Source organism: Python bivittatus, unplaced genomic scaffold (genome assembly GCF_059951505.1).
Source record: "Python bivittatus isolate LINGU-HERP-01145 unplaced genomic scaffold, Pbiv_v1 ctg000330_np1212, whole genome shotgun sequence".
Classification (NCBI taxonomy): Eukaryota; Metazoa; Chordata; class Lepidosauria; order Squamata; family Pythonidae; genus Python; species Python bivittatus.
This window is the reverse complement of record NW_028277058.1, coordinates 29,669,615-29,693,142: the sequence shown is the minus strand read 5'-3', so window position 1 is coordinate 29,693,142 and position 23,528 is coordinate 29,669,615. Positions and strand designations below refer to the sequence as shown.

Below are 23,528 nucleotides of genomic sequence, written 5' to 3'. Positions count from 1 at the left end.
ACTTGCGCGACGATTGGAGACGGAAGTTCCTGGATCCGTTGGCCGCCATTTTGCCCTTCGCCTGCTTTCTATAAGAAGGAATGACAGCTTTCTATAAGAAGGCGTGGATAAATCTAAGACTGGAAACGTTTCGGTGATTAGGTAGTAGCGTGGGCTGTTCGTAAACGTTGAAAGGGAACAGCAGCTTATTTCAAGCCGTTATTACGACCAAAAGTGTACTAAAATGGGTCAATCTTTAGCCTGGAATCTAAATGTGTCGGGACTACAACTCCCAGAATTCCCTTGGACTATGCTAGGAATTGTAATCGCGTGATCCCCGGAGAAGTCAGAAATTGCTTTTATCTTTAAGTTGAAACGAGGGGGCTCTGCTGCTATTCTCCCGGAAGTACAATTGCCATATATCAGAAATGAGTTGAAATGTAACTTTTTGGTATTTACTGATGAAATACAACATCGTATAACTAAATCAACATTAATGGATAAATCCAAAAGTTCAGAAGAATTTAGAGCTGCTTATATCTGTGCTGCTACAATCAGAATGACTACTAGATGGCAGTAAAGAGGTAGTGGTTTCTGCATGCTTTGTTGCCATCTAGTGGTTGTCTGGAGTTGTGCAGCCCCAAAGAAGAATCAAGCTCGTGGTCATTACTACGGTATGACCATACCATGCATGCTACATTGTTTATCACTAAATTGTTTTCTTGTAACAGCCTGCCATAATGGACTATAGCCATCTGTGAGAAGTGTTGTACTTGTGACTCCAAACTGAGGCTTTAGAAAAGTGTACTGTTCAAGAGATCAAATTCAGTGTTGTGCCTATGAGAACACAATGGATCATGTTTTAGCCAGGTTCTTAAAACAAGAAATCAATCGTTAGAGACTGTTAATTAATAATTAATATATATCAGGTGGCTGAACAGAGCCTAGAGAAGAACAATATTTATTAAATCTGTATGGTATTGCACATATCTGCCAAATACAGCACTTAAGGTGGCTAATGATAATACAAAGGGGAAAAAGCATTAAAACGTTAAATAAAACAATTAAAATACATCAATAAAACAAATTGCACTCAAGCATTTTAACTTGTCAACCACCACAGCTTCCAGTCTCCTGGAAAAAGTCATCATAACTAAATGTCACAGCTGAGGTTAAAAAACCATGCTGTGAAGTTATGCTGGAACTTCACATAGGCAGCAGACTCTAGCACTAAAATGTTTAGGAAGAAGCTTGAACAGAGAGAATTTCAGCAAAGAGATCTGAAAAAACTGAATCAACTTGGGAACAACAGAAAAAGGGGAAAGCAGATGAAGATGTCCACTTTGTATCTGTTTGCATGTAGTTATATTAAATGTGCCTGGAGTAAAGTTTGGAGAAACTGATCTGAGAGAAAAGTATTGAACTCTCTTAAGTAATAGACCATTAACAAAGCATATAATGATATTTATTTGTTTGTTTGTTTGTTTATTAACAGTATTTTTGCATTGCCCATATCACCAGTGTGCAAAAACATAAAAACAACCCATACAATGATACATCACAATTTCCCCCTCCCCAAACAGAATAAAATAACATCCCTCCAACATATGAAACATATTCAAGAAGAAATGGTGACAGTCCAATAAACATAAAGCTTTGAAAGTCTGCCTGAATAAAATAGTTTTCACAGCCTTGCAAAATACCATCAATGGGAGGCCAGGGTCAGCTCTCAGGATAAGGTGTTTCAAAGGTCAGCGCTGCCATGGAGAAAGTCTATCTTCTTATCCATGAGGGAGTGGGGCTTTGAATATGCTTTTTCTAGATGACCTGACAGGATGAATGGAACCACTTTGAAGAAGGCACAGGAGGAAGCATTTGCCAACCACAAAATCTTGGTGTAGCAAGAGACCATAATATGGTGCCATGACACTGCTCAGTGATGCCCAATGCTAAGTGGGCCAGAAGTCATTTTGAGTCTGCTAGGGAAGATCAGACAAGCTAAAGATCTACCCAGGCTGAGTGGGACTTACTAGAGTGCATTTTCTAGATGAGAGCTGAAGAGGATTGAGTGAAAGATCTTTGGGAGATTGGGGGAATCTGGCAGGCAGATGAATACTGTGGCCTGGAAGGTCCCAGGAAAGGGAGGAGGTTGGATTTGTCAGTGGAGGAACTATTATGCAAATTGTGGTAATAATTGGCTTAGTTAGGGGTGTTGAATGAGTGGTTGAATGAATATGACCAGGCACGGGCCACAGAAGTGTCTTGCACATGGTGGCAGATGCTGGTGAGGTGTGTGATGGCTGGGGCATGTAAGGATCCATACATGAGAGAAGCCACTGTTAGCCTCCGAGGATAATTCAATGAGGGCTTAATTTGGGACCAGGATGGGCAGGGGAAGCAGAGTGGGGGGACTTATTGGTAGGGTAGGCCATTGCAGGAGACGGTGGGCCTGCATATTGACATAGATCCTATTTCTAAGCCACTTGACCCAAGCCTGGGCACTGGTGGCCAAATTGTCAGGCACCTTGGCTTATGACTTCTGCTAATAAAGCCAGGTCTGTGAGCAATAAGACTACATCAATCTATGGTACAGTAATGGATGAGTATGCATACCTGGTGTGCATTACTGAGACATGGCTGAGCAGTGACAGGAATGTAGCCCTGGATATATGATCAGTCAGATTTCAGGTTCTGCAGCAGAGATGGTAAGGGCAAAGAGAATGGGTTACCATGGCCATGCATGAGACTCTAGCAGTGATGAGAACTGCTCCAGAGGTAATTGGATATGAGTGTCTTTGCATGGAATTGGTCTACAGAGACAAGCTAAGGCTGCTGCTGGTATAGCAGTAGCCTCCGAGAATTCTTGGATGTTGTTTCAGTCCTAGTGTTACAGTTTCCAGGACTTCAATCTCCATGCCCTGGGGGATGGATCTGCAGTAGTTTTTATGAGTACGTGGCCTCCATGGCAACTGTGGGCTTGTTGCAAGTAATTGTGATCCCAACACACCTAGATGGCCACATGCTACATCTATAGTTGTCACTTCAGAGGAGATGAGACATTTTCTGAAGATGGAAGACTGTGACATCTGTCCTTTGGCTTGGTCAAATCACTTCCTTGTCACACTGTGGGCCATGGATGTTCTGGACCTCTCCATGGGTGACAGCCTCTTCAGAATGTTCCACCTCAGAAACTCAATGGATTCAGAAGTTCCAGAGGGCATTTGGGGATTCCCCTGACTAGTTGGTAGGCAGTTCTGTCCTGTACATGTTTGATTTCTGGAACTCAGAGATTAACAGAATGCTGGATGAGATTGTTCCTACAACCCCTGCAGAGTTATTAATCCTGGGTAGAAACTTGGAATGTGCCCCCTTGGTCCTGTTAGACTTCTTGAAAGTATTCAGTATCATTGAACATGGTATTCTTCTGGACTGTCTGAAAGATTGGGAGTTTGGGGCACTGTTCTATAGTTGTTCCGTTCCTGCTTATGCAGGCAGTTCCAGTCAGTAGTTCTGGGAGGGCAGTACTCATATCTATAGTTACTCAACTGTAGCATTGTTCAGGGTTCTCTCCTTCACTATGTAACATCTGTGCAAAACTGCTGGGAGAAGTCACCTTTGGGCTGAAGTGAAGAATCACTAACATGCCAATGGCATTCAGCTATACATTGCCATCTCAGGCCAAGCCAGAAATGCTATGGAAACCTGAACCAGCATCTAGAGGTTGGATGGGATGAAAAAAGATCAAATTGAGTCCCACCATGATGGAGTTCCTAGTCATTAATATACATCTGGGCAGTACATTCACATTGGTAATTTCTCTGGATGATGTCATGCTTCCTCAAAGGACTTGGTTTATAAATTGGGAATCCTTGTGGACTTGTGGCTCCTGTTTATACAGTAGGTAGAGGCCATGGTCAGTGGGGCCTGTGCCCATCTTCAACTTTTGGACCAGTTATGAGCCTACATAGACCAAGATGCCCTTGTGACAGTAACTCAAGTTGATCACTATGTGGCTGGACCTGGACTACTACAGCACACTCTATGTGGAGCTGTTTTAGAGATGACTTGGAAACTGCAACTAGTCCAGACTGTGGCAGACAGGATGCTGACAACACAGCCCCTCCATTGCAGAATGATACCTATTTTAAGGTTGCTGCACTGCAGGCTTCTAGGCACACATCAATGTGTTGGTTATAGCCTGTATAGTTGTAAATGGTGCAGCACCAAGATATATAAGGCACTGCTTTGTCACAATTAAATCTGTCAGTCTGGTATGAACATGTTGAGATAGCCTGTTAAGCATCCCCTGTCCTCCAGCAATGAATAGTGGGATGTAGGTGAAATACCAGGCTTTTTCTGTAGTAGGCCCCATGGCCTGGAACATGGCTACCCCAGAGGTATATTTGATCCCCTCCTACCTTTTATTTTGCAGGGCAGTAAAAGCAGCATACCTTCAGCATGCTTTGGGGCCTCATTGGGTGTTATTTTTGATTATTTTCTTTTTGTTTTATTTGTGCTTTGTAAATTGATTGGGACACATAAATACCTACCAGCAGCTTGCCTGCTACATTCTGTACCAGCTGTAGCTTTCCAGTCATTTTCAAAGGAAGCCTTGCACAGTGCTGTACAGTTCAGTATGTTAAGAATTAACAATACTGCACTGTACAATTAAACTTCCTATTTGAAAAGTAATGATTTATCTCTGTTTGCAAATAATCCCCTTAAGGAATATTGTAATGGTGTTGATTCACTACTGAGAGCTGCTCCTTTGTTCATTTTAAATGAATAGAAATAGTGTCAAGATGTCATAATGTCTGAGTTTCAGCAGAAAAGGGAGAAAGCAAGGACCTTAGGAGTGAGGCAAGGTGAGAATTCTACTTATGGGGAACCCATTCCCAATATGCAGTGTCATTGCTGCAGGAATGTCTCTGTAGCAATTCCTTTGGCACTGCTGTGGAGACTAAGTTCATTGCACAAGGGCAGAGCTGACCATGGAGGGGTGCAAACACTGTATGTGGAGAGCCCTATATACAGCAGTGAGTTAATCTTTCTGTACTTGTTTTTGGTTAAATAGTTCTGTAAAGTACAGCATTAGCAGACATACCCAAATCTGTCCTAATCTTTCAGTGACTATTTTGAATATTAATTCATTAAAATGGCCCATTACAATTCCTTTAACTGAGTAAAGCTGAAATCCTAAACGTAGCCATTAGAGATTGGCTACCCTTATACATCACACATTTGACTGTGCTTTGATGAATAAACTACAATGGCTAGGTTCATCCAACACACTAAGCCAAAGCATATGATAGCTTAGACAACAGGTGAATTTAGCTGCTAAGTCCCACTCAAGTTTCAGGGATTTACTTCCAAATAAACATTAAGACTGTGCTCTGAAAATACTCTAATGGTACTATCTCCCCAATTACAAGAAGAAAGAAAAGTACTTCAGATAATCAACCTATGTTGTCATAGTTCTCCAAGCACTATCGAATTGGCTAAATGTCTTTTTTGATGTAAATGAACATGTGCAGTTATATCTAGGTCATGCTGCTTCCTCTTAGCTACAGCTAAATCTGAGCCATCTAACAACTGTATAGTAGTATAAAATTAGGAGTCTATTTTTTTTAAATGAATGTAAAGGTCATGGATACAAAAATGTTTTGTTGTTCTCCAAAAACAGATGAAAGGTAAAGATTTGCTCAGGCAAAACTCCTCTCCTAGTTCCTACATGCCCATGCTGTTTTCTTGGCAGCAACATGGAAGTGATTTGTCATCACCTTTTAACATTGCCACCTTTCAAAATTTTTCTTGTATATCCTATAGTCCTGGGATTTTTTGATAGCTTCTGCCCAAGTATTAACCAGTGATAACCCTGCTTAGTTTTCTTGGGGGGCGGGGGAGAGGAATTAGCCACGTTTGGCTAGATGCTAGATTTATAGCTCTCTCCCATTCTTTTACTTAATCAAGCTAGTTTTACTTACTTTTTAGAATTAAACCTCCTAAAGCAATGAACTAAAAGTAGAGTGGCCGTAAGAGACATAGAGAGCTCATACCAATGCTGTACAACACAAAGCATTTTCAATTTCACTTAAATGCGGCATTAAAGAGAAATATCTTCAAACCTCAGCTGAGTGTCTCAACAGAGGCAGTGAAATACAAATTAATAAGACTTTTGAAACTGGCATTTAATAAATGGCAGGACTCACAGTATAACCAAATGCCAGTTCCTATATTAACTCAGGGCAGTTTGCTTTCTAGCCTATGTGTCAAATGTCATGTGTGAGTTATTATCAGATACTACATGCTTTAATTGAACATGCTTATCTTCTACTGAATACAGATACATTTTCTACTACCTGGCTCGCATTTTGCTTACTCTGCTTTAGTGGCAACAAGTCTTGTAGACTGAAATGCTACTGAAATTTGCCTTTCTAGATGCAGTTTTCAGTATAAAATAAATCAACCCCCCCACAAAGTATGAATAATTTCAGAGGATTTGGAACTCAATGATCTTTTAAAAATTAAATAATCTTTTGGGGGCTTCTGGTGAGGATTATGGTGAGCTAGACGTCTCTGAAGGAGTACAGATGACATGGTGGAAATGGCAGCCAGAGGCTGGATCCTGGCTGGCGAAGCTTCTCTGGATAAAGAAGAGATTGTGAGATTACCTACTTGTTCTCTGGACAGCTACTCCTCATGAGTAAAGTGCAGAAAAAGAAGTTTCTGCAGTTGGCTCATGAGTCGAGTGGCTGGGAGGTGAGGGATTCCATCTAAGCTCATTAACTGCGGTGCAGCCTATATGGACATAAAGCTCAGCCACCTCATTTCTTAATCACTTTGGATTTAATTAATTTATAGTTAAAGAGGGATTTTCTGAATGGCAGGAAAAGACTCCACTTGGTGAGTTATCATTTTTTCTCAATTACAAAGTAATAAAGGGGGAAAAAAGGCTTTAAAGACGTAAGAACTTCTAGCAAAAAGCTTAACAAGGAACTGAAGTAAGAAAGTTTAAAACAGTTAAAGGGAACAGTTATTTTGAAAGATTACTTTTTAGTGAAAGTGTCTTTGAACAATTTGAACTAAATTAAATTAGACAAAAGAATCAGATCTTCATGGGAATGTTTTTTGTTTATTGTTAAAGAGTGCAGAAAATTGGTGGGTTTTATCACAAAAGATAACCATAATATAAGCAAAACTGTGATGTTGATCATAACTATGCAGACATGGATTGGGATTTTGACTGTAACTACAGAGTGCCATTAGAGATTAAAGTATTAAAGGCACAGGAAGACAAAAGCTGGGAAAAAAGAGGGGGAGCTTGCTTTTTTCCTTTTCCCTTGTTTGAGACTCTTTCATAATGGCAACCACTTGAAAAGTGGCAAGAATTGAGGGGAGGAGGGGATCGTTAGAACAACCTACGTAGAAAGGAATTACACCAGATTTGCTGCATAAATTATTTGAACAAATGGGTAATAAGTTAGAAGCACTTGATACTAAACTGACAGCTTTTGAAAAAAGAATGGATGAAAGATGAAATGAAAGGTGTAAAGATGAAAGAGGAGATGAAAGGAGATGGAAAGCTCTATAAAACAAATGTCTAGAGAGATAAAACAAATTAATGACAAAGTGGAAATTTTAGAGAGCAAAACATAGATAGGGAGCTAAAAGAGAATTAGATAATCTGGCTCTATTGGAATTGAGAGAGTAGGAATTTTGCTTGAGACTTAGAGCAATCCCAGAGGCTTCTGATGAAGATAATAGAAAAAAGATTAAATTCTTGTCAATTTTTCTGGATTGAGAAGAGGAGGATACAAAAGCAGACAGTGATAAGGTTTATAGAATAAATTCAAGATTTGCGAGAACAAGAAATGTTCCAAGAGATATTTTGGCACACTTTGTCAGGAAGAAGACAAGGGATCAAATTTTGCAGCAGCATTTTAATTCAAGACTGAAGATTGATAATACAGATGTAACTGTTCTTAAAGAAATTCCTATTAGAATCTTGCGTACGAGAAAATATTCTTTTTTGACTGAGAAATTAAAGCAGAAAAATATTCCATTTCAATGGAACAAATTGGAAGGTGTGATTTTTTACTTTTAAACAGCAGAGGTTTCGATTGAATTCTGTCCAGAAGGCGAGGGAATTTCTAGAAATTTTAAAAAGGGATTGGAGGTGATTCAAATGGAGGTGTCAGATGAGTCTACACAAAAACTACAACAGGTGCAACAGGAAACTGAAAGGGATTATACTGAACTAGAAGCTACTAGTATTGATTTTTCTAAATTTTTGGCTTGATTGTGGATTACAAATGTCTAACATGGAATATAAATGGAGCAAACGCTCCTCAAGAGAGGGAAAAAAATCATTTGAAAAAGTTGAAACAAGATATAATCTGACTAAAAGAGACACATATTAGAAAAATGATATAAAATATTTGATTTATAAAAATTTGGGTGAAGAATTTGTTTCAGCAGGAACAAAAAAGAAAGAAAGAAATGGAATTGTTTTATATATTAATCCCCAACTAAAACCAGAATTTGTACTGACTGATGAGTATGATAGATTTTGGGGGTAGAAATTAATTTATACAGGATTAAAACTTTGGTATTGGGAATTTATGCCCCAAATGAAGATAAAGTACTGTTTTATAAATGACTTATGGAGAGACTAATAGGTTTCTCTTATGAAAATTGGTGTTTGATGGGGGATTGGAATGGAGTGATTTCCCCACAACTGGACAGAACTTCTGAGAACAGCATGAAAAACACTCAAGAGAAATTACCAAAAGTTTTTTTTAAAAAATTTGCTGGACAATTTAGGGCTGGTTGATATAGGGAAACAGAAAAATGGCAACCCAAGAGAGTATACCTATTTTTCAGAAAGACATAGATCCTTTTCAAGAACAGATACGATTTGGATTTCAAAGAATTTGGCTACTAAGGTTTCTAAAGTAGAGATATTACCAAAAACGTTTTCAGATCATAATCCTGTATGTTTGGTTTATAAAAGGAAATCCAGTTCTTTTAGATGGAGACTAAATGAAATACTGCTACAGAAAGAAGCAGTAGTGAAGGATTGTAAAAAGAAACTAAAAGAATTTTTTGAAGATAATTTAGGTAACGGCACTGATTTAAAAATGGTTTGGGATGCAAGTAAAGCTTTTATCAGAGGTCATTTTATACAATATAATAGTGAAATTTAAAAAAAAGAGTCAAGAGAAAACACAAGCTATTTTGGATGAGATAAAGGAAAAATAAGAATTAAAGAAATTCCCAGAGAAGATTAGTGTTTCCCAACAGATTAAGCTATTACAAGAAGAGTTATTTATGTTAGCAGTAAGAGAAATGGAGATTAAAAATGACTTATGCAAAGCAAAAAAAAAAAAAAAATTGGGTTTGCAAATAAACCAGGGAAGTGGCTGGCATATAAATTACAAAAAGAAAAGAAAATGATATTGAAATTACAAGAGGGAAATATTGTATTAATGGACAATATGGCTATACAGAAAACATTTTATCAATATTATTCTAATTTGTATAAAGGAAGTAACATCTCTTTAGGGAATATAGATGAATATCTAAGGAAACAAAATTTACCAAAGATTACAGAGGAACAGAGACAAATTATCAATGGACCTATAACAATAAGGGAAGTTTCTGAAGCTATAAAAAAAGATTAAACCAGGAAAGGTGCCTGGATCAGACAGATTAGATGTCTATTATAAGTGCTTTGAGGATGAACTTTTACAACCTCTACAAAGCACAGTGAATTCTATCTTACAGGGAGGAAGGGTGCCAGAGAGTTGGAAAGAGGCCAATGTTGTATTAATACCTAACAAGGGACAAAATTTGACTAACAAGTAACTATAGATGAATATCATTACTGAATAATGACTGCAAGTTGTTGATTCCAGCTGATAGATTGAAAATAATTTTGCAAGGATTTATTCATGAGAATCACTGTGGGTTTTTACCTAGAAGACAGTTAAAGGACAATGTTAAAAATGTGTTGGTCATTTTAGAATATTTGGAGCAACATAATGAAAAACAAGCTGAATTGATCTTCTTAGAGCCATAGAAGGCCTTTGACAGTTTGAACTGGGCTTTCTTGTTTAAAATACTGGAAGATATGAATTTTGGAGAGAATTTTATAAAATGAGTAAGATCGATTTATACTTCAGAGAAAGCACAAATAATTGTTAATGGAGATCTAACAGAACTATGTGAGCAGGGTTTAAGATTAATAAACAGAAGATGAAGATGTTAACAAAAATATGAAAATATAATATCAAACAGAATTGATGAATAAAATGGGTTTTAAGATTGAGAAGAAGGTATTATGACAAATATGAACTGTATGTTATATATTTAAAGTAGATAAAAGAATTCATGGTTTTGAACATTGTAAGACTGAGTTTGAAATAGAATTGTGCACAAATAATGAAAATGTTATTTCTACAATGTATAAACTTTTATTGAAATTTGAAACAGAAAAAGAACAAGTGAAAGAATGTATGATAAAGTGGGCTAAAAATTATAATATTCAGATGGAACAATGGGAAAATATGTGGTTGAAAGGAATGAAATTTACATTATGTTAAGAATAATTTTTATAAAATGCTTTATAAAATTGTCTAGAATATATAAAGGTACCTCACATTTTTGTTGGAAATTTGAACAAGAAGGGACATTCTACTATGCTTGGTGGACTTGTAAAAAAGCCAGAAAGTTTTGGATTGAAATTCATACACTAATTCAGAAGATTTTAAAGATAAATATACAATTGAAACTGGAGGCTTTTTTTTGGGACTGATAGATAAACAGTTGGGAAAAAAGTCATGGAACTTTGCTTTTATACATGATAACTGCAGTGAGATTACTGCATGCACAATGATGGAAAGATTCGGCACCACCACACAGTGGAGAAATGGTTGGTGATGATGGAACTTGTGGAAATGGCCAAACGGACTTCTTTGACTAGAGAAAAGACAATATCTACGTTTATTGCTGACTGGAAACCCCATAGAGACTTTTTGCATGACACAGAAAAAAATGAACTTATGATTCATGGTTTTGGTGATTAGATAGGATAGATTATGGGGGAAAAATTGAGTTATTTTGTAACCATAGAGCAAGAGGTAAATCTCTAATTGTATTTATAACTACTGTAAAGAAAATCAGAAGCTACTTCCTTGTATTTTCTTTACTTTTGCACTTTTAGCTCTTTCTTTGATCTCCTTTTTCTTTCTTTATATTAGTTCCTATTAGTTTTTTATCTTTTTAAAAAGTTTTAATAAAATTATATTAAAAAAGATAAAACCTAAATAATCCTTTAAAAACTCTAAAAGACTAGAGTTACCATTATGCAGTTAGTGAAATTTTCTAGTAGCAGAACTAGGGATAAATATTCCAGCAAATCAATACTTGTAGCTCCATTTTAGATCCTCACATTCTTCAATATCCATTTCACTGTATTGTCAAGTAATCTCATGGAAACTGGGTTTTTGGTTCCCAATAAACCAGGATTGCAACCAAATCTCCAAAGATTTCTGAACTAGAAGCTATCATTTAGCCTAAAGGGTGGCTCTTTAAAATCACACAAACATTTTTGTTGCTTCTTAGAATAATGATCTAATAATTTAAAGTGGGAAAACAATTATGTAATGTGGAACAAAGAATCGCTCTGAAGACAAGCCTGGATTCTAGTAAGATGTGGTGTTAGAAACACACTGAACAATTTGAAACACATTACAATTTAAAGATAGTTTAGGAAGCTAAACACAGAGTGGAAATCGATATCATGGTAGATGTCAGCATAAGTAATCTGTAATTCAAAATCAGATATATTTCAAAACCCATAAATTTCTGGCCTTATAAATAAATAAAAATGTATGACCCTATAAAGAACTTCAAGGCCAGCCAGTATGGAAGTGCTTAATGTACAACTTGGTTACAATAAAATGAGTAACAGTACAACATTTTTATCCACTAGAGAAGAAAGAATCAAAATTAGACTTGGTAGCAAACTGCTATTTCACTGCTAAGTTACTAAGAACAAATTGTATATATTCTCAACTTTGGATCAAAGTGTTTTAATATGGTACTTTATCTAACAGATCAGAATTAAAAAACATTTTTCACAAGTGGTACATCAATAATAGTTCATCAGTATTTATGCATAGCTCAACATATGTATAAATTGGTTGAACAGTAGGAGATATATTACTTCCTGCACTGAAATATAATAGTTTTCAGGGCCTTTTTAATGTACTTACATAATTAATAATAATGGACATTTACTGAATCAGCCTTAGGATTTAAATAAAATAGATTGGATTCCATGTCACACTGAGCTGAGTGTGTTGTATTTTTTTTAATCATAATAACCATAATTAACCAAACCATATTTTAGTGTAATATAGGAAGCCATTTATAGATTGATTCTAGATACATTGCATGGGAATATATTTTATGGCAGTGGATTATATATATTTCATCATTACATATTTAGGGCTGTTCCCTCAAACTGGAGGTAAAGTTCTACTGTAACTAACCTATTCTCAAAAGATGGTTTAACTACTGGGAATGCCAGACATTGAATGGTGATAATCTTTAATGTTTCAAAAACACTAAAGAAATGTTAAAGTTAAAAGAAGGTAATGCTTTTGATTTTATAAAAGAATTATGATAGCAGTAAGCCTCTTTTCTGAATTCCTACATGCCTTAGATTGATAACATGAGGTAAAATGTGTTGGTGCTCTTAAAAATATGCACACTGGCATAGGTTTATTCTCTTAAAACTAAGTTTAGATTTCAATTGATTTCCATTCATGATTCCAGCCCAAGGTGACAAAAAAGTGAAACACATCTAATTTATCCAACACCTTACAATAGACTCTCTCAGTGCTGGTAAAGTAAAAGTGAGTGTGAGTTTTTCAGCATAATGATGCCAAGTTAGTATGGGAATAACATTAGATAGTTCACACATATACTTAGCCAGGGTATTTTAAAAGACTGTTTAAAAAGCCATAGCAGTCTAATTTATGTATTTAGCAGGTCTACACATTATGTTATATCAAAAGCAAACTAATCACTTGAAAGTTTAGCATGGTATGGCAATCAGTCCCATGTGCTGGAGTCATCACAATATCTTTAAGTCACTAATATGGAAAGAAGACTAGAAAATATCTCATCTGAATGCAAGAGAAATCAAGGAAGAATACGAGGCATATTCTTCCACCTTTAATCCATCATGCAGTTCAAAAGATTAGGGACAGGAATGACTTTGCAATAAGTAGGTAGTACATTGCTACATTAGTGGGCAATCTGAAGACCACATACATTACCCCAGCCCCGCTTTTGCTGTCCCCAGAATCCCACTGCTGCTCACTGAGCCAAATTTCAAAGTGTTTTGAAGGGGAGGGCCAGCAGTGAAATGTGTGCTGTAGAGGCTTAAACTGCATACTTCATCTCTGAACTTCTATCTTCCTGCTCCCTAAAATTGGACGAATTTATCTTATTTGGATTCTTTAAGTCTGTATGAGACAAAAAGGGGTGAAAAAATTGGTGCCACTCACTGTAATGACATCACAATTCTCAAGCCACAGCACCTATGAGCAAAGTGTAACCTGCATCAACACATGAAATAACTTTAGCATGTTTATTCTGAATCTACAAAAACAGCAATGAGAATAAAGTGGGTGTAAAACAAAAGAAACATTTCATCAGTAATGTTGCACAGCTCCATTTCTGTTGTTCCCACAACAACAAATGTAATTACGCAAGATAGTTTTGCAAGTAATAATGTGAGCATGGCCTCAATTTCTATACACGAGTATCAGTGTGGCCCTGCCTAAATTTAGCTCCCAACATGCACCTTGCTCTTTGCATTCCCAAATGTTTTTTCTTATTTGAATAAACAGCATATAAAGACCAACTTTAAAATTAAACTTCAAAAAATTTCTATGAATGCATCGATCAACTGTTGAAAACTCATGTAGTATAGTATTTAAGTAAAGAAAGTGATTATTTTTCTTCCTTACTCATCTTACTAAAATTCAAGTCCTTCAGGACAGAGTAAAGGAAATCCTTCTTTGCACAATGTATAATTATTATATGGGATTAAGCATAAGATGTAGTTGAGGCTATTAGCTTCAGGCAGTGTTTCTCAACTTTGGCAACTTTAAGATACATGCTGGGTGGGGAATTCTGGGAGTTGAAGTCCACACATTTTAAAGTTGTCAAGGTTGAGAGACACTGGCTTGGACAGTATTAAAAGAGTGTTGAAGCAATATGAAGGCGAGGAACTGTAGAGTGAGAAGCTGTCGCTAAAATGACCAAACTTAGCTGCTACAATTTCAGTATGAATACAATTGGTGCCATAATGTAATTTTTTCTTCTTCTGGAAAGGAAGTAGACAAATATTGCTTGTGCAATTCTGAGAAGTCCCTTTGAACACAGAAACACATTAGAAGCATAAGAGCACTACAAAATGATTTACTGAATACAGTCTGAAATCAGACAGTTACAGCCTTGAAAAGTATTTTTTTAAAAAGGCAAAGTTACTTGCATTTCAAGGAAATAAGAACACTAATGAAATTCTACATTGTAGAAGTTAGTCATATATGCTACCATACTGGTTTTGGATGGAAACAACTGTAAGACTGTGATCTCTTTCTCTCTCTATATATATAAAGCCTCATTCAAGGGAAGCCTGTTACTGGTGTTATGGATCTATAACAAAAAGGAATGCACTAACACAAATGGTGGTATGTTACCCTGATGCGTGTGGACTTCAACTCCCAGAATTCCCCAGCCAGCCATTCTAGGAGTTGAAGTCCACACATCTTAAAGTTGCCAAGGTTGAGAAATACTGCTCTAATGTATCCACTGAGTCCCTATAAGAGGTATAATATGGTCTTTGCTTTTTCAGTCCCACTTGGAATTTTTTTAAATTAGATTCCTTTTTAATTAGATTGCTTTAATTCAGGAGTGATTGATTCTGCTCCCCTTCCAAGTCCTAGGCTGCTTCTGGCCTTTCAGTGTGCCAGTTCCGCAGGACCAGGACCAAAGCAAAACTGTATTAAAACAAATACAGCTGACATGGTTACTCTCCATGTATGTCATACTTCCCCTTCTGTCACATTAAAGTTACAATTTAGGGGCAACTTTGGGAGGCTTTGTGGGGACTATATTGAAGGCTTGGGGGGTAAGGCTTGTGTAGCCTTGGGATCCAAGCACGAGGGAAACTGTTGTAGCTCCAGTGTGTTCAGAGTTCATGTGTGACTGACTGCCTTGTAACTGGATCTTACCTAGAAATCTACTCCCATTTTGATTGTTCAAACAGAACTTTGCCAGAACTCTAAACTTACACTTCTGAGTAAAAATGGATAAATTTGGCCTGTAGGTTTCATGAGATGGCCAGTTTGGTGTAGTGGTTAAGGCATCAGGCTAGAAACCAGGAGACTGAGTTCTAGTCCCACCTTAGGCATGAAGCCAACTGGTCAGTCACTCTCTCTCAGCCCTAGGAAGCAGGCAATGGCAAACTACTTCCAAAACCTTGCCAAGAAAACGGCAGGACTTGTCCAGGCAGTTGCTGGGAGTCAACACTGACTTGAGGGCACAAAAATAAATAAATAAAAGGTTTCACGTAGTATTCATAAGCAGGAAGAACTGCTAGATAAGTTTTTAATAAGAAAACACTCAGGTGCTATAAAATTGGGAAATAAAAGCTTGCTATTTATTAATTTGTAAATTATAATTAATAATGTGCAAAATACATAATGAGCATCAGACTCATCTAATATCAGACATTGAATCTCACCAGCCTCTTCTATGCCAATCTTTTATGCTAGCTGGAAATTTATTGCCCAAAATATGTTCCCTTTGTAACTTCATAAAAAGCGTAGAGTGACTTAAATGCAGAACTGTTAGCCATTTGGTGCATGAAATCCAGGTACCTACCCCTCCCCTTAGCCCTTCTGATGTGAGGGGAGCATTCCAACTATAAATGGTCACTAGGAATCAGTGAATCTTCCTTAATCTTTCAATACTGATGACTGTAATATGCTCTCTGAACGAGGACCATGGATAACTTTAAAGTACCTGTGGTATCACTGACTGGCCCACATTATTCAGAAGTTATTTTTAAGGGCAGCCACATCATTTCAATTGGGAATTAGTAATATTTCACAGGCTGGCTTTCTGTAAGAGAACCATTCAAGTGGCAGACCCATAATGATGCAGGCCTGCCTCATCTATGTTAGGAACAGACTGAGTGCATAGATGCTGAAGAACAGCAAACCCTCCTCTTGTATGCCCTTGTTCTCACTGCAACACATTTTCCCTCAGCTTCTTTTCTCAAAGTGACCTTTAAATAAAGGCCTTCCTGGAGAAGCACCAAAGTTTCGACAGTGGAACACTAAATCCAAGTCCCCCCCCCTTAAATACACATACATACATAATAACATACCATTACTATTTTCACAGTGACCCACACAATATTTTCACGCAGCTGAAGATTTTGATTTCTTACAAATTGTATTCAGGATCTGTTTTCTGAAAATGAGGCTGAGTAGATACTTATACCTGATATCGATATTCTTTTAAGAATTCTTTCAGTCTTGTTGGTAAAGGAAGTTCCTGGATTTCATTTGTGTATCTGTTTATCGCTACTCTACACTGGTGCTGTAGCGATAGAGTTGAATGATAGAGAGGTTTATTCAAATAAAGATGGACTGTTCCATTGGAAGGTATTTCAGAGACCATTCTTCTATCTTTGCACATAAGGACATAATATTCAATCAGGTGAACCACACTGTCAAACTGCTGGAGTCTTGATCGGATACAGATAACAGAATCTAGACGGAATTTACCACCTTGAAATTCTATTCGTAAGTTGGTGGGACCTGCTGAGGTTTTGACTGAAATAGTAAGCAAATACTCTGAATGAGAGCTGTCTCTGACCAAGAAAGTCCCTTCAGATGTATCTTGTAATCTTTCCTTTGCTTCTGCAACACTCATGTTTCCCCAATACCATCCTAAGAGGAAACAAAATTAGTTAAGTATCTTCCCCATATTTTTGGACAAAATACCACTAGAAGCAGAGCGCATTTCAGTGCCAAGTAGTTGTCTGCACTGGAGAATTTTGAAAAAAGTTGTCGTAATCAATGCATCAGACCCCAATGATTCAAATCACTTAACACTAATACTTCCTGGGTGTCCCTGTCAGTTTCTCACTTCTACTTTCTGCTTTGTGAAATATGTATATGAGCCCCACAAGGTCAGAAAAGGTATCTTGCAAACTGAATCTTACATGCATTTATTTCAGGGTAAATCCCATTAAACTTCATAGGGTTTGTTTCTGAACCAATATACTTAGAATTGTACTGCAAAAGTGCTATACAGATATCAGCAGGATTTAAGGCTGCCCCATTTTGCAACACAGTCTTATTTTATTAACAGTTCTGCTAAATGAAAAACAAAATACTTCAGTCATCAAATATGGTGCTGATATATGAAACCGTGAGATTAGAAGAACAAGGCAAATTTTACATCCTAAAGAACCTAAAATCACTTTCTCTTAACCCAAAGCAAAGAACAGTAAGAGAGAAAATATCTTTTAATAACTAAACTAGCCTTTCCAATGTGCATTAAAATACAACTCCTAGGATCCCCTGACAGAACTGGATTCACTTTTTTTTTTTGCTATCTATAATACTGAAGTAACAGTTAATACTAATGTGTTCTTTGCTTTTGCAGGATAACCTGAAAATAAATATTTTTATTTATTTTAATAAATAAAAGTAAAAGAAAATAAATTTTCTCAGAGCTAAATACAACTATCAAGACCAAGTAGGAAAACTGTAGTGAAATAGTGACATTTTTTTTAAAAGTGTTATGTAAAAAATAAAAAATAAATAAAAAGCCTAGGGTGATGAAGCTAAAATGCTTTACAAAGAATTTTTATGAGAATTTCTGTTCACTTGCTCTTTTGAACAAATTTACCTGTTTCTATTAACAGCAGAGATGTTTTCCTAGAAGTCTTAAGTAACTCTAGATTTACTTCTAGGTCAGCCCTACATTTTACTAGTCCCTTAACTCTGAGGTGCTACTACTAGTGGGAGCAACAAGCTCAGGATTATACAATGCATCAGATAATGAACACGTAATTGCGTTGGCTAATCTGAAATGTGGAAATCCAAGAACGGAATGAAGTTGCAGCAGAGTGCTCCGACATGCATGTCAAGTCTGAGAAACAGTTCAACTTGTTCCTTCCTTCTTATTCCCAAAGGCTGAAACTATTATTATATTCCAGCAGGGAGGATTTTCTGCCTTCTTTCTGTGAATTACTTTAACTTGGGAATGATCACTAAATAAAAGTTGAAAACCCATCGCAGCTTCCAAACGCAAGAAACGAACGATGAATTTAAAACTAGTGTCATGGAACAACCTGTAGAAAAGTAGCTAACCCTGCCGCTTTCCGGGGAAGTAAAACATTCGTATTGCGGAATAAATCGCATTCAACCCATCGTCCCTCCACCCTCGAAGCGTGATCCTTCGAGTCGTTTCTGCAACCTCGTCCTCCAGTTCCAGATTCTGCAGGACACCCGCTTATGGGGCTCCACCTCTCCAAGATTCCCTGGCGAGTATCTTCATTTTCCCCCCACAACCTCATCAGCGCTGGGGGTGCTACACAACAGAATCACTCCAGTTCCTACGGACGTTGCAGGCAGGCAGGGGACCAGCCAACTATTTTTTCTTCCACGGGTCAATCCAACCTGGGATACTCATTCACACGTCCCCGTTCCCCAGCGGTTCCCACGCTTGGCTTACCCGCGCATCTCAACTCCCGCATGGCAGAGGCCAGACGCTCTCTTTCAGCAGGCTCCGCCGCGGCTCCTCCAGCCTCCCACTGGGGCCCAGTCCTGTCGGTGCCATCCGAGGATTCGGCCGAGCGCAGGGTCATTTGGGAGCAGACCACCGCGTGAGGAGGACAGCACGGAGCACCGTGCCCTTAACGGAGGTCCTGGCGGCCGTCCCGGCCCATCTGACTCCCGCCCGCAGCAACCTGGAGCTCTGCAAGAGAGGAGAGGAGAGAAGAACCGGGGCCCGTCGAAATCCGCCGCTCCGAACGCTTCCTGACAGAGCATCCCTCGGCAAGGAGAGCCTGTTTATTGCCGGGGGTGGGGGTGAAGGGCGCCCGCTTTTCTCTGCCTCCTCTCTATTGCCCTGACTTCCCCATTGCCCACGCGGGGGAACAGCTCCCGCCGGGAAAGCGCCTCACCTGGCCAGGGATTTCAAGGCTGGCTTACAGGCTACCTCCAAGGTGCACGCCTTCCTCCTCCCTTCCCGTGCACGCAGAGTGGCTGCTGTCTAGGAAATAATCGGTGGGCAGCCCTGGGGCGAAGAGTCGTGTGCACTCAGCCCAACTCTTACCTTCGGCCTCGCCAGCGAGCGCGGCAGAACCCAAAAGGACGGGATGCTGGTCTCTTTAGCGCGGCGCTTTTTAAACGGAGAGGCCGTGGGGAGGCTCGCTGCGGCGATCAGCCCTGCTTTTGTTGCAGAGCAAGGAGAGAGAGAGAGGAGAGAAGGAAGAGCCAACGAGAAGGGCAAGCGCTGCATCAGCTGCTTGAGGGCGAGAGGGCCGGCGGGGGGGCGGCTGGGCGCCTTGCTGGCGAGCTCAGGTTGTGCTCCGCGAGAGCTTCTCCTACAACCCGGGGCAGGAAATATTCATGTGACGCGTGGACGCCAAGCAAACAAGAGCGAGGAGCCGTGGCTGGCGGGAGAGATTTCTGCCTGGCGCGCGCCGATACCGAAACAACTCAGAAAGTGGGGTGACGCGGGCGCGTGTGTCATGACTGGGATTAATAATGGCGAGGCAGGCATTGCCCCCGTCTTTCCTCCTTTCCCATTTGAGGTAGGCTGAGCAAACTACTGCTCAGTGCGGGGGTGGGGGAAGAGGCAGGTTTCTCGTGCTTACAGGGAGATATCTGGCCCCCTCCTCCGCTTGCCCCCCTCCCCGAACACACTGCGAGCGATCTCGACGCTGCTTCGGGGTGCCCGGCCGTTTCCTCTCCCCGCGGCTTGTTTGCTCGCAACTCCAGGAACTGTGAAAATGCAAAGGCCGCTTTCCAAGAACTTTCCAGGAATCGCGTCACGTGACGGCCGGGCTCCCGCGCCTCCGCTTGAAATGGAGCTGCCGTGTTGCAGCCGCTCCTTCTTTCCTCGCTGACTCCCCCCGCGCCTTTCTTCGCCGGAGGGAGCTGGGGCGGCTGCACAAATAAACGGCCGTCGTCCTGACCAGGCGCCTCCGCCTCCGAAAAACGGGAAGGCGCCTCCGCCGAGCCTCTTTACGGAGCGACGCTGCTGGGTGCGCGGACGGCCCTTGCCGCTTAGGGCTGCGAGGAAGGTTCTGTGACGCTTGTTCCTCCGGGATAGAGAACGTGAGAAGGCGTTCGTCGCTCGTGGCGTGGGCACGCGAGGCCCAAGGGGACCTATTCTGGGAGGACGGACGAGGCTCTTGCATTTCGGTGCTGCCCGGCCGTCAGCGCCCGGGAGCGGTTTGCTGCCTCGTGCAGCGCGTCCTCAGCCGTTTCCGGACCACATGCAGTTAGCGGTCCTTCTAAGCAAACGATTAGGCCTGAAATAGCCTCGAAGATTGGTCGAACCCAAACTAGACTTGTCCACGGATGTTTCTGCTAATCCAGCATTTAGGTTAAGTTGTAGCTGTGTAAGAGGCCTTTTCAGGATTAAATCTGATGCTGACTGGAGATCCTGGCTACTCTTGACCAGAGAAGGAATGGGGTTAATGCATATTATTCCTATGACAAGGGGCTTGAAATGGGTAGCATTTCAAATGCGCAGTATGTATTTGGTTACTCAGTACAAGTGAATCCTGTTAAACACAGTGGAGCAACTATATAACCCAAAATAATAGGCTTGGGTGGTGATGACCAAGATTGATTGATGTTATCCTGCCTGATATTTCTGAGCAAAATTATTTTGTTTTGAAAATGATGTAAGGGGGTTATGGGAAACAATAATGATCCTCTGCTCTAAATACAGAGAAGGCAGTGGATGTATTTCCATGATCCTCATAGCCATGGTTAACAGGATCATAGTTACTCAATTATGGATTTGTATGACACGCTGAAAGATAAATTAACCACAAGAGCTACTTTGGGTAATGGGTTAAGCTAAAATGGTTGGGAACACAGCACCTGAAAATAAATAAATTAATAAAATAAATAAATAAATGGTGGATGTGCTTCATTTTCTAAGAATGCTTCTGTGACCATTTAGAGGCATATTTAGAAATAAAGATGGAGCTGGAGCATGACAATTTCTCTTTTAAAAAATGAAGATTTGTTTCTAAATATAAAAAAGCTAATGGGGCAGAGAGTCTGGTGGGTGCATAAGCACACTGATTTCATATTGGAGATACCAAGACTAGCACATATTTGTACATTTGCACATAAACTACTTTGGCTTATTAATCTTTTTGTCCTAGACTAACAAACTGATGTCCAGTGGCTTTAATTAGCATAAATGTGATTTTTGGATATAGTATCATAAGAAGCATGTTACACTAATCAAATGCAAACTCCACTATATAACATTTTGTTTGGGGACAAAATTCAAGTTTTTATTTTTATACAGTAATTATCTGCCTGTTTAAAGAAAAATTGCAGTAATCAATAGGGTTGACTCTGTAGTGTGATTAGTATTGAACATTTAAATAACTTTATAAGCTGCGCTATGGATACTTAAAGGAATCTCTTTTGCTTTGTGTAGACTTCCTAATTTCTGTGATCTGGCACACATAAACTGCTGTGTGGCTGTCATGAAGACATGGTTCTCAGAGGCAATTGCCTGTTTAGGTTCACCACATCCGGGACCATGGGTCTTTTAAATGAATATCAGATACTTGTTTATTTAAATAAGCTTTTTGTGGTAAACATATTTAGTTTTATTGGCTGCTTTATTTATCTTTTTGTCTCTTTCAGATAGTTTTAAAGCTGATGTTTTAAATTATATTTTTATTTTATTTTTTGTCCTTTGACATGAGAATGGTTACTAAAAGGGGAAGCTATACATTTTCTAAATAAATAAAACTGTGCTTTTAAAATATTTCCCAGTGATTCTTTGAACTGTTCTGAGAAATTCTTCTGAATTTGTATTTCTATATGTCTACTTGAAATAACCTTTTGTAAATAAATATCTTGTCACTATTAAAATTAAAATTATTATTTATAGATAAATATAAATAAATAAACTGACCGACCGACCTGTGTAAGGGGAATGAATCCATTGCTGGAAGTGAATGTATTTAAATACTCTAGTTTGAGGTTGTTTTTCTTTTAATTTGTAGCATGTGAACTTGTTAATAACTGTTTAGAATGCAAATTGCAGTTTCAGTCTGCTCTTGATGTGTTTGCTTCTCAGAATCCTTTCTTTGATTTAAAGAAATATTTTCAGCTAGTTGTTACAAATGTTATTTATTATTTACTACATTTATATCCCATTGCAGTCCAATTAAGGAGTCCCAGTGCTTCACAAATATACATATATACAGTTAAAATGCCCACTCTAATTAAAAATAAAACACAGAAAAATAACAATAAAATAACAAATGGTGTAAACCCAAGTACTGTACAAAACAGTTTTGTTTTAAGCTGTTTGCAGAAGGCAGCAATAGTGGGACCCAATCTAATTTCAACTGGAAGGCCATCCCAAAGGGCCAGCAACACCCCTAAGAAGCAGCACCTCCTGGCCTCAGCACCCCCCCCCCCATTTAAAGTAGGGACCACAAGTTATTTCTCCTCTAAAATTGTATTTATTGGGCCAATTCTAGTTAAAGAATATAATTCTGAAAGTAACCTGGTGCCAATCCATATAGGGCTTTATAAATTAAAACCAGCACTTTAAATTGCACCTGGAAGCTCATTGGTAGCCAGTGCGCAGCCATCATGTGTTCCCAATGCCAGGTGTTAGTGCACAGGTTGCTGCGTTCTGGACTATTTGCTGCTTTTGAGTGGTTCTTAAATGCACTCCAAATACAGCACATTATGGTAGTCCAAATGGGTAGTGATAATAGGGTCCTCATACCCCTGATAGGGCTGTGACTGGTCACCCTAGCCACAGTCTCCACCTGTCGTTCAAGCAGGAGCTGTGAGACCAGGAGGATCCCCAAGTCACAGTCCTGCTCCTTCAGGGGTAGCACCTCCCCATCAAGAGACAACATGGGAGCAAAGAGCCTTGAGGAACAACCAATGGCTGCTTGGGTTCAACTGTAGCCTTTTCTGTTTCATCCTGATACTTACAGCCTTTAGGCACTGGGACAAGATTTCCAACGACATCCCTAGCACGGCCCAGCATTGTGATGTAAAGCTAGGTATCAGCACACTGATGATATTGAATCCGAACTATCAAATGAACTCCACTGGTGGCTTTGTGTAGATTTTAAAAGAAGTATAGGGGAGAGCACTATATTTTCTGGCACTCCACAAGAGAGTAAGTAATTCCTGGGCCAACCTCTCTTATCC

At 39.1% G+C, this 23,528-nt stretch overlaps 1 protein-coding gene across 1 annotated transcript; it reads right to left on the bottom strand.

The window, feature by feature from the left end:
* Positions 1–15,699: 15,699 nt before the first annotated feature.
* On the bottom strand, positions 15,700–20,523 carry SOCS2 (suppressor of cytokine signaling 2). Its single transcript, XM_007435720.3, has 3 exons — positions 19,420–20,523; positions 18,817–19,059; positions 15,700–17,021 (listed from the first exon to the last, which is right to left on the bottom strand). The coding sequence occupies exons 2-3, from the start codon at positions 18,947–18,949 to the stop codon at positions 16,564–16,566; spliced, it is 591 nt and encodes a 196-aa protein (XP_007435782.1). The 5' UTR covers positions 18,950–19,059; positions 19,420–20,523; the 3' UTR covers positions 15,700–16,563.
* Positions 20,524–23,528: the final 3,005 nt, after the last annotated feature.